This window comes from Poecilia mexicana, unplaced genomic scaffold (assembly GCF_051168715.1).
Source record: "Poecilia mexicana isolate PSO_F unplaced genomic scaffold, ASM5116871v1 scaffold_17, whole genome shotgun sequence".
NCBI lineage: Eukaryota > Metazoa > Chordata > Actinopteri > Cyprinodontiformes > Poeciliidae > Poecilia > Poecilia mexicana.
The window spans coordinates 2,237,555-2,251,885 of record NW_028263386.1 but is presented as its reverse complement, the minus strand read 5'-3'; the positions used below and the strand labels follow the sequence as shown (position 1 = coordinate 2,251,885).

The 14,331-nt window shown below is 43.0% G+C and overlaps 1 protein-coding gene across 1 annotated transcript in view; it reads right to left on the bottom strand.

Annotated features, from left to right (window-relative positions):
- Positions 1–14,331, bottom strand: part of myo10 (myosin X) — a 108,824-nt gene that overhangs the window by 50,119 nt on the left and 44,374 nt on the right. The window contains exon 4 of the mRNA XM_014990273.2: positions 7,816–8,003. Within this exon, the coding sequence (XP_014845759.2) occupies positions 7,816–8,003 (188 nt within the window). The remainder of the gene's footprint in view (positions 1–7,815; positions 8,004–14,331) is intronic.

The window sequence follows — 14,331 nt, the reverse complement described above, 5'->3', positions numbered from 1 at the left end:
TTTTCTGCAAATCCTGATCAGGCAGTTTAGTGGAGACTTTGGGTGCGTTCACACTGCAGCCTGAAGTGACTCAATTCCTATTTTTTGGCAATTCCGATTCTTTTGCCGGGCCGTTCACACTCAGTCTGACCTGCAGTCTGAACGGGCAAACGACCTGAAAGTGTCCCGCATGCGCACTAGAGGGCGCCATAGCGTCAGCGTTCTCAGTGTTCTGTCAAATGCCATAAAAAGAAGAAGTGCTCAGTGTTTGTGGAAGTAAACATGGAGGCTAACGGTGGAGCTTAGCTTACATATTTGAAGTTGTTGTCCAACCGGAGCAGCATATTAACAACTTAATCCTCATATATTCCGTCATGGTTGTTGTTTTTCTTCCCACTTGCGCGTATCAGGGAGCAGAATAGTGAGATTTGTTGAGAATCAGTGACGTTCAGTTCAGATGAAGGCGACCTGGACGTTAGGTCGCATTTGAATCGGACACGTATCGGATATGGGTCACAGTCGAAAAAGAATCCGACCTGTGCTGTTCACACTGCCATGAAAAGATCGGATACAGGTCACATTACGCCAAAAAAATCGGAATTGGGTCACTTCAGGCTGCAGTGTGAACGCAGCCTGTGTTGCAGAATAATTCAGTGTTTTAAATGAAGGTTTCATCTTAATGCATTAAGTGTCTGACAGCAGCTGAACTTCATTCCAAACTATTCAGAGAAATAACAAAAAAACAAACAAACATTTGAGGAGTTCACTTTGGGAGCCTGCATTATTAATACAGCCTTTATGTGAGCAAAGAAAGTGAATCAGATATAAATTAGATTCCAAGTAAAAGACACTAAAGCTTTTATTACTGTGATGGATGACGCCATAAACCATCACAGAGTTTAAGACCTTTACAGAAACTTCTACCTTATTAAACCTTTATTAAATCTGGGAGTTTGGATTTGAATGTATAACTACTGCCCTATACATAATTAGATGATGGAAATGAATGTTGTACAAAGTGAACTTACACAACAAGGACACTGCAGCACAAAAACTTCATTCTTACTAAGAGGTCAAACTTGTGGTAAGAAGTTATGAGTGCATGTTAAAACGCTCCGTCCGTCTCATGTTGCACCTGAAACCAACCCGGCGGGACGCTCTCTTCCACGCCGTCCGGCCTCCTTTGTTCTGATCCATTCCTTCCTTTAGTCACAGTTAACTTGTGACTGAGTGGAAACGAGGCAGAACCGAATCTCAGCAGATCCCCAGAGGAAAGCTCTCAGGCATGTTTTCACAGAGGTTTGCTGCTGGGCTTTCCTGACCCCAGATGCCTGACTAATTAACCAGGATCGAGACCATCGCGCTGACCTCACGCTCCACCTCTGGGGTCAAGAGGTCAGGGACAAAGTGCCGGTCTGGGTCTGACGGCTGCGCAGGCTAACAGCCATTCAGCTCTGCACTGGAGGCTGTCAGCTTGGATCTGATTAAAATGAGGATTCAGGATGTTCCTCTTATTAAAAATAAATAAAATCCTGATGCTTTCCAACAGGCTGTAACCGAAGCCTGTTTGAGGATTTGATGAACCTGCAGAGGTTCGGCTGTCTGTGTCTTCTAATAATTAGCAACAATGAACACATGGTGAGGAATTATCCCCCTCACCGTTTGCATATCCGGCGTACATATGTCAGCGCAGATTGAGTTTCATCCATCGTTTTAATCTGAAGAACTTTGTGCAAAGAGCTTTAGCAAAACTGAGCTTACGTCTTCACTGAGGGAGATTCCTGCTGCCGACTCATTTCAGACGGAGCGGGTCTGAACTCGGTTCTGACCATCTCAAACCCAGCAGGAAGCACCATTTCTGGGCAGTAAGGAACAGGACGTCGTTTTTAAAGTGAAGTGGTAAAGTTCCTGTAAACTTGTTTTTCTACAGTCTTTGCACAAACACATAAAGAAACAGGGTTTGGAAACCATGTGGGATTTGCTGATCGTTGTTCTCACTGAACAGGCTAACTAGCAAAACAAGCTAATAATGTATTTCTTCTGTATTTCACATATTAAACAGAATTATGTTTTGTTGTACAGTTTGTGGAGGATTGGATTAGGACAATTCAATGTGAAAAAGAAAAACTGTAGACATAAAGTTTTTTGTTGCGTTTTGTACGTCTGGTAGCCATATTGGATTTTGAGACCAGGTTTGTTGACAAGCCTTTGACTTTTAAAGTCAGAACTACAATAGATATCACTTGGGTTTGTTTCTTTGACTGTTAACTTTTTAAAGTGCCTGGATTTGCTTGAGACTTTCCCAACTGAATATCTGATTTCTCAGTTTTTCATGAAGTTTTGAGCTGAACCCAGAGGATGAACAGAACCAGGCCTGTCAAAACGCCAAACGGAGACTTTAAAGTTTATAAAACACTGGAGGCCAAACAGGAAGTTGAGTTTAAAATACCAAAACTGACTCCTTAATAGTGTGTGAATTTAAATGTGACTAAAGCAACCGTAGATGTAGGAGAAATATTCCTTAATATAGAAAACCGTCTATTTATTCCAGCACCAAATGGACAAATTAGAGGGAAATGATAAAAGATCCTAAATGTTCAAAGATTTAGGAAGATAAGTTTGAATATCTTCTTCTCTCTAAAACCGAAGCTCGGTTTGTATGAAAGCTTCCCAGCTGTTCTGGTGTTGACGTTTGGTAAAACAGAGATTAAATGAAGCTTTGGTTCTGATGAGAAGGTCCGATCTCCAGTCCAGGAAAACCTGCAGGACCCACACCAGTCCTTTAAGCAAACGGGATCTGACCCAACAGCCTGATGCTAAACGCTCGGGGTGCTGCCGCTGTCCTGGTTTCAGTCCCTCAGCCAGATGTTGGACCGGCTCCGGGGATCAGCCCAGTTCACCCACCACAGGCTCTGGGAGGCGAAGGCGCCGTGTCGGCAGATGTGGCGCCTCAGTTTCTCCTGAAGGTTCTGAAAAGTTCAATTTGGATCTTTTTCACCAAAGAGGGAGAAGCTGTCCTTCACCAGGCCGGTTTGGTTCTGTTCAGCTGAGCCAGGACCTGCTGCTGTAAAAATGTACCTCAGAGTCTGAATCTGCTGTTTATTGCTCAATTAGCTAGAAAAAAATAGCCTTTGCTGTGTTTAGTGATTTTTTGAAGGATTTCCAAGAAATGTTGTGTTGAGAATGGCTTTTTGCTTAAGTGTGCAATAAACTCTCCCCAGGACTCGCACATTAAAGCAGTGTGGTTGGTTGCAGGTAGGTACCGCATTAGTGGAAACGCAGACTGGCATTCATGAGCTTTAATGAGCAGATGGTCTCATGTTAGAGCTGGTTTCTTCATCCTCCTCCTCCTCTTCTTTTACACCAGCTCCCGTTTCATTCGCCTGGATCTGATTACCAACAATCCCTAAATCCGAAGGGAAGGCTTCCTGCCGGCTGGAAGTGCCAGCCTGCAGATTTATAGCTCCTCTTCCTCTGTACGGGGGGCGACCCGGCATGTTCCACCTTTTATGGGGGTCCATTCCGGATTTTCCTGGCCCGCCATCAGCAGACACGTTTCTGAGGGTCAGTGATCACCGGAACCGGTTCCGGTTCTGGAGCAGCTGTGCAGAACTCTGTTCAAATGACTCTGGAGGCAAAACGACTGCCAGGCTGACAGAAACCGTTAAACCAACAGCAAAGCCACCAGGGTTCAGGTCGCGATCCGAGCTGCACAGTACCACACAGCATGCTGCTGTTGGTTCCGACAGAACCAACCAGAACCACAGTAACACACAGCAAGCTGCTGCGTGGTACTGTGGTTCTGGTTGGTTCCAACAGAACCAACCAGAACCACAGAGCCGTTTGGAAAACTGCAGCTGGACAGATTTTCAGAACCAAGGAGGAAACGATGTCCAACAGGACAAACGTTTGGACAGACAGACGGAGAGTAAAGACGAGTAAACAGACATTTATGTTGCTTTAGTTAAATCCACCTAATCAATTCATCTATTGATACTTTTATTTTTTAATGATTTATTTCCCTTTTTTTATTATGTTAATATATTTATATACTTCTATGTTTTTTCTATTTAGTTTTATTATATTTACTTTTTAATATCTTATAAATTGGTAAATTATTAGTTTGTAATGATCTTATAATTATTTTTTAGATATCCGTTTTGTTTTCCTAGTTGGCTTTTACAAAACCTGTGTTGAATTTAATCAGGACTTAAGTTTTCTGTTTGTTTTGACTCCACATGTGGAGCGTCTGCGCCGATGCAGCTGCGTTCCCTCTGGTCGTTCAGCCTCTTTATTTTATTCTCACTGTTTAAACCATGAACCTGATGCTGCTCTCTGACTGCCAGCTGCTGGAGGAGCCTAGTTAAATCCTCCACAGACTCAGTCAGAAGTCGGACCTCCTTGCCAGGCAGAAACCCTCAGGCTCTTTCTGCTCCGCCCTGCAATTATTCTCAGCTTCACACATCCATCATTTACAGACCGACTGAAGCTCCAGAAAGTTTCTGTTTTTACCGCCGGGATGAATTCAACAGGTCCAGATCTCCACTTTTAGTTCGACCAGAAGATGCACCGAAACTGGCAAACAAAACAAACTGCGTCCATGCAGCTCCTGTGGTGCAGCCGCCACTTTAACATGTTGTTGAGCATAAAGATGAAAACCCGGTCAACAGCTCCACATTTAAAGTCGAGTGTTTTACCAGGACACACGTTTGGGTCAAAGGACATCAGAGGCCGAGATCCAAACACAGACTGATAAGTTTACATCCACTGAACAACTGGAAACACATTCATCGAATGTTCTGCTTACATGTTTGCTACATCAAATCAAAGTATTAAAAACAACAATGGAAATTAATCTAGTCTTATATTTAATGTCAGTGCCATAAGCAGGTATTTAAAGTTGATATATTTAAGTTATTTGCAGCACATGGTTCAATTTATCTCTGATTGTACAAAATTATATAAGATTTTCAATCTCTTAGCCAGAAAAGTTTGTCAGCTGTTTGTTATTATTGGTAATTTATATGAAATCTTGTCAGGTGTCTGTGGGGTTCTCCAGGGCTCCGTCTGCGGCCCACTTCAGTTACTTCACATTTATTTTTATTAAAGGGCATCACAGAAATATTTTTTTCTGATTATCCATTTAGCAAATTAGCTGTTAACATTCCATGCATAAAACATGTAAAACATATTTTGCATTGAAGTGAGTGGACTAAAGGGTTAATGAGGGGTTTTACAGTGCGTGCCTTGGAAAGCTCAGGGTGACATTTGCTCTGTTTTAGCAGACAGTAAACCTCCAGGTTGTGTTTTAGCTGAAACTACAGTAAAAGGTCACGGCTGCGGTCTGTGGTTCTTCTTCGGGGCCGACCTCACCGCTCTGCTGTCATGGAACAAAAACACAACCAAACGCCTTCCTTCCTCTTCAGGTCACATTCTGAGGTGCACTGATAGTTTTATAAACCCCAGGCCTGTAAAATGAGTCTAAAACGTGTTAAATCCATAGGAAATAATGATTTCCTTCCTGAAAAGCTGAAGCTTTGTTGTAGCAATAAAAGTCAGAGGAATCAGTGAGACGTGAAGGAACACAAAGCAGATCTGCAGACAGAGACGCAGCTTTGTGCAGCAGTGGGACGTGTTTGTGTTTACGCCCGCTCTGCCGCGCCACGGCGCTTATTCCTGCCTCTGACCGACATCCTGCCACACAAAAGGCCTTTCTGCTCCCTGAACAGAAGGACGGAGGCAAATTACACCAGCAGACGACGGAGGGAACATGTGAGGAGAGACTTCAGAGCCTTCAGAGCGCCTCACTCACCGGACAGCAGTTCACTGGGTTTAACTGTTACCAGGTTGAAGACGATCAAAACAAACTTTCCATTAAAATACATCTTTGACCCGCGGCACTGAGTCCTTCATTCACAAAGATCCAGACATAATGACACCTCCACTGAGTTTACTGAAGTTAAAAGGTTCTTATGGCTTTTATCTGATCTGAGACGCTGCGTCCATCAGCTTCAGCCTCACAGACGATTCCAGACGTCCAGGACAAATATCAACGTTTGACGAGTCAAAACTATTAAAAACATTAAACACTTAAATGTGATGCTGATAATGTCCTACAAATGGTGATTTCTGTAATAAACATATTAAAAAAACATCCTTTTATCATTTAATGTGTGAAGAAAACATTTTCTATGGGTTCGTTTCTAAGGGCCTGTATGTTTTGATTATGAAGTTAGTGGTTATTTATTTCATTTTTCTTAGAAATTTATCTTGTTTACATTCATACTAATATTTTTATTTCTCATAAATTACTTTTGGAATCATATTCAATAAATTAAACCTCCAGTTGAGTCTCGTTTGTCAGATTAAAATAACTTTTTGAAAATAAGAAACTTTTATGACGTATTAAACTTTTCATTAAAACCACGTTTCTGTAATTAAAGTTTTTTACTGGTTTCTTCTAATATTCCAAGTTTAATGTTCTGTTTTCATTAACTAAGTGGAAAATCACCGTAATTAACAGAAATAAAGGCAAACATCCATTTGTGTGTAATCCATAAACAGAATATTGAATAATATTCTGATTTATTGAATTGTTCTGTCGAGCTGCCGTTTCTAAAAATAACAAACTTACAACTTATGTTATTTTGCATCTTTTTGTGTGAGTATTTTATTAATTCGTTACGCAGAAACCGAAGCAGCTGTTAACTTTATAGGTTGTAAAACGTGTTTAGGTTGATTTTAAAGGCGCCACATGCGTCTGATTATCCGATGAAACGGCCGGCTTTCAACTCAACGGCAGCTAATTGTCAGAAAACTGCTGGACTCTCGCCTCCAGCAAAAGGCTGAGACTCACCAACCCTCTGCAGCGTTTCAGCTCCAGCCAAAATGAGCGACAATAACACGACTTCCCGCCTAAACAAGCTGAAATAAATCATCTGCAGTCACCCGAAAGGGGCTGCAGCCGACGCATCGACTTCCTCCCACCAAACGGACAAACGTCTGGTGGAGGGACAGGCTTACGACGCCACAGCCTGCTTTTATGCACACTTTTATATAATCATACGTATTTTGGGAAAATTACAGCTGTTTGTTGCAGTTTTTACTGAACGCTGGCGTAGCAGAGACCACACAGCTGGACCGAGCTGCCAGGGAACAAGGATTAGCTGTTAGAGATGCCAGGTGAGGTTTGGTGGACAAAAGTTTTATTTATATAAAAAAAAAAATCTGAAGAGGCAATTTTACTAAAAATGAACAGATTTATCTTCACTCAGATCAAGTTACGTTTATTTGTGTAGCAGATTTCAGCAACAGGTCAGATGCCATAAAACATCATGTAGTCATCAAAATCATCGTAAATATCAAATATATTGATCAAAGTTACTGATAGTCAAAGGCAGGTCTGACCAGGACTTAAAGGAGCTCCGTGTTTTGGCTGTTTTGCAGTTTTCTGAAGTTTTGATCCAACAGCAGCAGATCTTTAATCTGTTCAGTGATTTATAAACTACCAGCAGCAGCTTAAGGTCTGTTATCTCAGTGAAAACTGGTGATGTGCTCCAGCTTCCTGGTTTTAGTCAGAACTCCAGCAGGTGGAGTTTTCAGGCAGAGCTGTGAAGACGCTGTTGCAGTAATGAATGTGACTAAAGATAAAAACATGGATGAGTTTCTCTGATGCTGAGACATCAGCCCTCTAAACCTGGAAATGATAGAAGGCCGACTTTGCAACTGTCTTTATGTGACAGTTTGATTAAGGTTCCAATTAAACAATCCAAAATGATTCTCAGCTTTTATGTATTTGTTTTTCTGAGTCTCGGTGATTCAGCGGAGCAGACCCACCTGATCAGGACGCACTGGTTCTGCTGCCTCCTCCACAGCGAGCGGTAGCAGTCACTGGCCACGGCGAAGATGTGTGGAGAGATTTCGCCGAGGTGGTGGCGGCTGTAGAGCTCGATGGTGGGCCGGTCGTACAGGCCGGGCAGCGGCTGGTACGGGTTCACCGCGGCCAGGATGGAGCCGATGTACGTCTGAGGAGCCACAAGGAGAGAGGAGCGGTGAAGACAGGCAACATGCAGCTGAGGAATGACTGGAAATCAGGGTGTGAAAATGTTCAAGGCTTTAATTTACAAAAGTTTTATAAAATGTTTGAAGCTGGAGGAAGGATTGTCCCAGGCTTTCCCAGCTTATGAAAACGTAAATCTAGGAACTCTGAGGTTCTGCACAAAGCCTGAGCGACCAACGTTCAGACGTTTGTGACCTTTTGCTTTTCTTTCCCCAAACCTCTGCAGCAGTAGATTGCTCCAAACCAGCGTCACATTTCAGACTTCAAAGCAAAACGAACCAAACTGCTGAAATAGAAGCTTGTGAAGCCAAAATATGTCTTGGCTGCAGCGTCGGTGCTGCGGCGGTGACTAAGAGGAATAAGAAAAAGCAAACATCTGCATGAGGAAACGGCTGGATAATGCTCTGAAACGCTGCAGCAGCAGAACCAACCCAACCAGAAGCAGCTGTTCTGAGAAGACTCTGCTTGTTTCTAGGAGAACATCAGAGGAAAACAGCATGGAGACCAAACACAGCAGAAAGGACAAGCATGAGCTGAACACTCTGGATGGGACAGTGCTGAGCGTAGAAACATCAGACACATGGAAGACGCTGCTCAGGTCAGACACTAAAAACAGAAAATCTGGCAGAAAACATGAGGGAAACGTTTCGTTTCTGCAGTGGAAACCAGAGTCTGAAATCCATTTATTGCTTCTGTTCAGCTGGGGAAGAGAATCTGGTGAAGTTGGATGATGGACGGAGTTAAACCCTGGAGGTGGAGGCTCACCTGCCAGTCACTAAACCTTTTTTACATTAGCAGATACAGACAGGCAGGCAGGCAGGCAGACTGGCTGTTAGCTTCCTCGCTCTGCAGTGTTGGCCATAAAAACACAGATATAAACGGTTTAACTAGAATGAAACTGGTGAGTTTTCTCCAAGTAAACAGTTTTTATCTTGTTATTGTTAACGGGGACATTTTACTAGATTCTGATCAGATTTAGGACGTTTTCTATGATGCAACCTGGACTGAGTGAAAATCTCATTGCAGCACTAAGAGCACACTGTTCCCATGACAACAGATTAAGGCAGGGAGAATCAATCGATGCCTCAAGGAAAAGAAGAAGAAACGTGTTACGTAGGAAAAGCAGGTGGGACATTTTGATCTGGAGAACATCTGAGCTCTCTGAGGTCAAACAGCTCGACGTTCTGAGACCCGAAACCGTCTGAGACACACAGACAGACAGACTGGCTGTTAGCTTCCTCGCTCTGCAGTGTTGGCCATTAGCTTACACACCCAGAGACAGAGGTTTTCTGCTCAGTATTAATATTTCATTCCTTTAATGGAGTTCATTCCTTCAGTTTCCTGAGTCCTCCTCCTACAAGATCAAACTGCTTTGTTCTGGTTTTTATGGTTCCAGGAAGAACCGACTGGAAACACTTCAAAGTTTCCTCAGGACAGAAGCAGCAGCATCTGTCTGCTGGTGTCTGTTTTCCAAAGACCAACTAATGACAAGGATACAGACTAAACTCTGCATGCATCCACCCACAGCTCCAACTGGTGAGGCAGCAGGAGCTGCAGATGCAGGATGAACGGATCTGCTGCTGCTGCAGAGGAAACCTTCCTGATAAACTCCTCTGGGAGATAAAAGTCTCTCACCTGGTGGTCACAGTCTAGATCATCTGGTTCTGATGAGGGTAATGAGAGAGGGGGAGGACATGTGGCAGGTGTCACCAGGCTGGGAATTGAACCTGCGACCACCAGCATGAGGCCTTGATGCATGGGTTGTGCTTTCCCCTGCGCCACCACAGCAGCCCGATTGACTCACAATTATGAAACTTTTTTCTTTCTCTAAGGATTACCAACTTAAACTGTGAGAAAACTGCAAGGAAAATGTTGATTTTATTGCAGAAGGACAACAATGTTGCCATGAACTTTCAGACTGTTATTTTGCAGCCGTCACCATCCTGGTTTGTTTTATAATGAAAATAAGAAACATAGCAGTCTAAACTTCACCTGTGTTACTCATTTAAACTGAGTTATATGTAGATGCATTCATCAGTCTACCATCTCACACTAAATGGAGAAGCTGAACATAAACACTTTTTTTTCTTCTGCGTTGTTTCATTCCTTTCACAGTAAATAATAAAAATGCATAAACACATAGTTTCATGTGTAAAACAGCAGGTGAGTGTAATTTTTATGCACTTTTATTTCCTCGTTTTGAAATGAAAACTATGAGCGAACATGAAGCCAGAATTGGTCCGGCTCCATCATGGCCGACTGACCTACATTCAGCCCAGATGCAAATCCACTGGAATGAACGTTGAGTATTTACATGACAGACACAGGCCCAGACCGCGGGGGGGGTCTGCACCGCTGCACAATGGATCACAACTCAGGCAGAGCTGCATGCAAACACAGCGCGGCGTCTCAGGTGACAGAGTCAAAGGGACAAAGCCGAGACGCGTTTCCTCTGCAGGAAGTAGAAACAGGTGACAGTTGGTCTCTGAGGGGCGGAGTCTGAGCAAATATTTTAGCAAACAAAGGATTTTAAATCCTATTTGGTAGTAATTAGCAAAAACACGCAAAGAAATATCTGGTAATTAGAAGTCATCATCACTGGTGTTTGTATTCTGGATCCTTTCAGCCTGGATCCGATTCACAGTTTGACTGAAATGATGAGAGTTAAATGCAGGTTTAAAATCAGGATCATGGATTATACTCCATGATGAATAAATTACACATTTTATTCATTTTTATTACCCAATCAAACTGCCAACACACACAGTGATGCACGTTGATGGCAGCAAACAGCATCGCTGGTTCTTATGAATTGATCTCACTTCACACCTGCTCCCCGACTCGGCTGCAAATACTTTCCTTAACAGCCTCAGAGAAATAAAACTGAAGGAAAATCAGACCAGATTTTAAATATTCGTCTGAAAAAGGTTTAAATTTAGTTTTCTATTGTGTAATTTTGCTCTTTAAAGTATCCTTGAAGTTTCTGCTATAAGAGAAAATAAATCTGACAATATTTAGAAAAATGCAAGACGTAGCTGATTCACTGTACAGCAGGAAGGTTTGCTGGATAAACAAACTGGCTGCTATGAGTTCCTTAAATATGAACGTCAGTTAAAGGATTTTTACAAGCTGATCATTTTCCAGAGTGAATCACGCTGCTGAACAAACTCTGCTGTCCGTTCGCTCCTGACAGAGTGACATTTTGTTAAATGTTGCAGAAAAGTGTCAAACATTTTCTGTTGCTTTAACTGTAATGATGATCCGAGTCGCTTTCAGGTTCTGCTTCCCTGAACCTGAATCCACATGTCAGGAAAGGCCCGTTTGTTCAACATGCAGCCATGAAGCCTCTGTGTTCCCTGAGCGTTCACCAGAGCAGAAAGCCTCGGTCTGACCTTCACGTGGTGAGTTACCGCCGGTTGGACCCTGATGTGGGCCTGTACTGGTACCGGTTCTGTCCAGTTAACTGTGACTTCAGCTGGACAGAAACTTTTCCCCCTGATGGCTCCATGACTCTCAGACATGAGAGTCATGTCTGACTCAGGTAAAACCAGGAACTTCACATCCACTTTTTAAAGTTTGACGTGTTTCTGACAGTCCTATTCAAAATCCAAAATTTGATCTGGACGTTCCTTACGAACTCCAAACAGCAAATCCAAAATGGCTGCTGTGTAAATTAAACCTGATGGTGGCTGCAGTAAAACTCTTATGGTTCGTTTCTGTGATGCTGATTAATGCTGATGGAGGATGAATCTTAAATTTCTCTTCTCTTTCATCCAGCTTGTCAAACTCGGTTAAGTCTCTGGTATTTGAACAATGTTTTACTTAGAAAAATCTCAGTTTCGTGTTTCATGTTTGATCCAGCAGTGACACTGATAAATGGAGAGATGCGGTCGGGCCGACCCAGAGGAACACTGGCTGCTCTTTTCATAAGGGATCAGATTAATGGAGGGGACCGTAGAGCAGCTCTGTGTTTACAGAGAGGCGTCAGTCGCTGCTGACGGTGGCGGAGCTGCAGATTCATTAAACATCAGATCCGCCTGAGCCGAGCCAGAGAGGGAAATGAAGACCAGATGGAGGAGCAAAACCTGACGGACAAACAGACGAAACGGACGGGGTTTCATGATGAACACGGTGAAGTCACCGCAGACGTTCCTACATTTCAGGCTCTTGATGCGCCGCCTGGTTTCACTGACGACGCTGACGGGCGTTTCAATGTTTCTTCTCTGGTTTTCACAGGTTTCCTGACAACATGAACCTCTCAGCAGATCATAAAGCAAGTTTACTGAACTGAAAGTTTACTGTTTTCAAACTGGACCACAAAGTGACTTTACAAATGTGAAAACGAAGCTAAACTCATTTCACCACATGAGCTGCTGCACAGAGGAAACGAAGTTCTGCAGTGTAGAAACAGAGCATGTAGAATGTAAAAACACTAAAACAGACTGCAGCAGATTGGACGCACTGACAAAATGTAATGTAATAAAATAAAATTATCTGATCAAAACTGGAATAAACAGGAACTGACAGTAAAAATTAGTTACTGGGATTACATCTAAAATTAGCTGCTGATAAAAAAGTAATAGATTACAAATAAATTAGGATGATAATCTGGATTAGGTTTGCCTGTCAGAGCCTTTAACACTGCAGCACACAGTGTGATGCAGCGAGTCACTGACATTTACAGAACTTATGCTCAAATATCACAACAACTAATTCAGATGCAACAGCATGCAGACGCTCTGTCTGCGCTCGTGAAGATTAACACGCCTCTGTAAGCCAGATGCTTGAAACTGAAACTGACAGCTTGACCTGTTTTACGGTCGGTTGATCCCTGGATGTGTGAAAAACGACAACAAGGAAAAGCAAAGAAAAGATTTTACACCTTCGATCCCAGGATACATGAACTGTTACATACATGAATGACTCACATCTCTACACAGGAAACTGTGACGGCACAGTCAGAGTTTGTTACTTTTTAGCATTTAGTAACTTTTTCCAACTCAGCCTTAATAAACTCCTGAAAACACATCAAGACGCCTGGTCACATAAAATAATGTAAATGCTTTTATGCTTCAGGTTAAAATAGTTAAAACTGTATAATAATCATAACTCCTGGTCCAATTTGTACAAATGATGTAAAGTTTTTGTATTTTAGCCAGAAAAAGAGCAGCTTGAGGTGAGATTATTGTGTTTGGAAGCTCAAAACTGAAAAAATGTCCAAACTTTTTAAAAGCAGAGATCTGGTGAGTAAGGAGAGGAGTGGGTCTGATTTGGTTCCAGAACCACCAGAACCGAACTGACGGATCAAATCAAAGCAAGGAGTCTCGCTCCAGACAGAAAGACGTTTTAAATCTCTTTCTTTAAGGGTTTATTTTAAGAAACGCGTCTCCCAGGAGCTGCGTAAGCAACTCCTCCAGATGTTATGAAAGTCAGACTTGGATCCAACTAAAGCATGGACGGTGCCGGTCCCAGCCCAGTTTGGTTCTGTTTTGATAGCAGAACCCGTGAAAGCGGAGCAGCCGCTGCCTGCTGCAGTCCGTCTGTCAGCAGACCGACAGCAGAGACTCGTTAAAAAACCCAGTTACTCCGATCCACTCACAACGCCGACCCGGAAGAGCCTTCATCACCAGCACCTCACACTGATGAAGAGGAGGATGAGGAGGGGAGCCCAGGGGGTTTTCTGAAGACAAGCTGAGCGTTTCACTTCCATCGGGACGGTTTGAGCTGAGCTGGAAGCGCTTCCTGCTCGCTCTGGCCTCCTGCAGAACAAACACGTTCTGTCCGACTCCACGTCTTCAGTCGTCTCACATTTCATGCAACTGAAGCTCACAGGCATATTTTACATTTCCCAGATTCCTCCCTAATCAAGGACGTCTGTGGGAAACTTGTACAAGATGTTCTCTCACATGTTTCCAGGCAGAACAAAACATTTTAGGGCTGTTTTTAAAGCACCCCCATAATTATTGACACCCTGAGTAACGGCGTGTAAAAGACGTGAAGGAGCTGCAGCTTCACTGCAGCACCAACGTCTCACCCTGCAGAGAATCCAGACAGGAGCTCAGACTTTAAGGAATACCTTCACAAAGTCACAGATCTGTTCACAGCCCTGCTGTCAAACAGAAGCACAGCAGGTCTCAATGAAACCATCAGCATTTCTAACAAAACAAGCAACTAAAACATTTGACTCGATTAAATAAGCTGATAAAATGTGAGCTAAAAACATTTTCCAGTTTCTGATCGTTTTGTTTGTGTTTGGATGTAAAACCAGGAGTGGAGCGTTTGGGATGTGATGC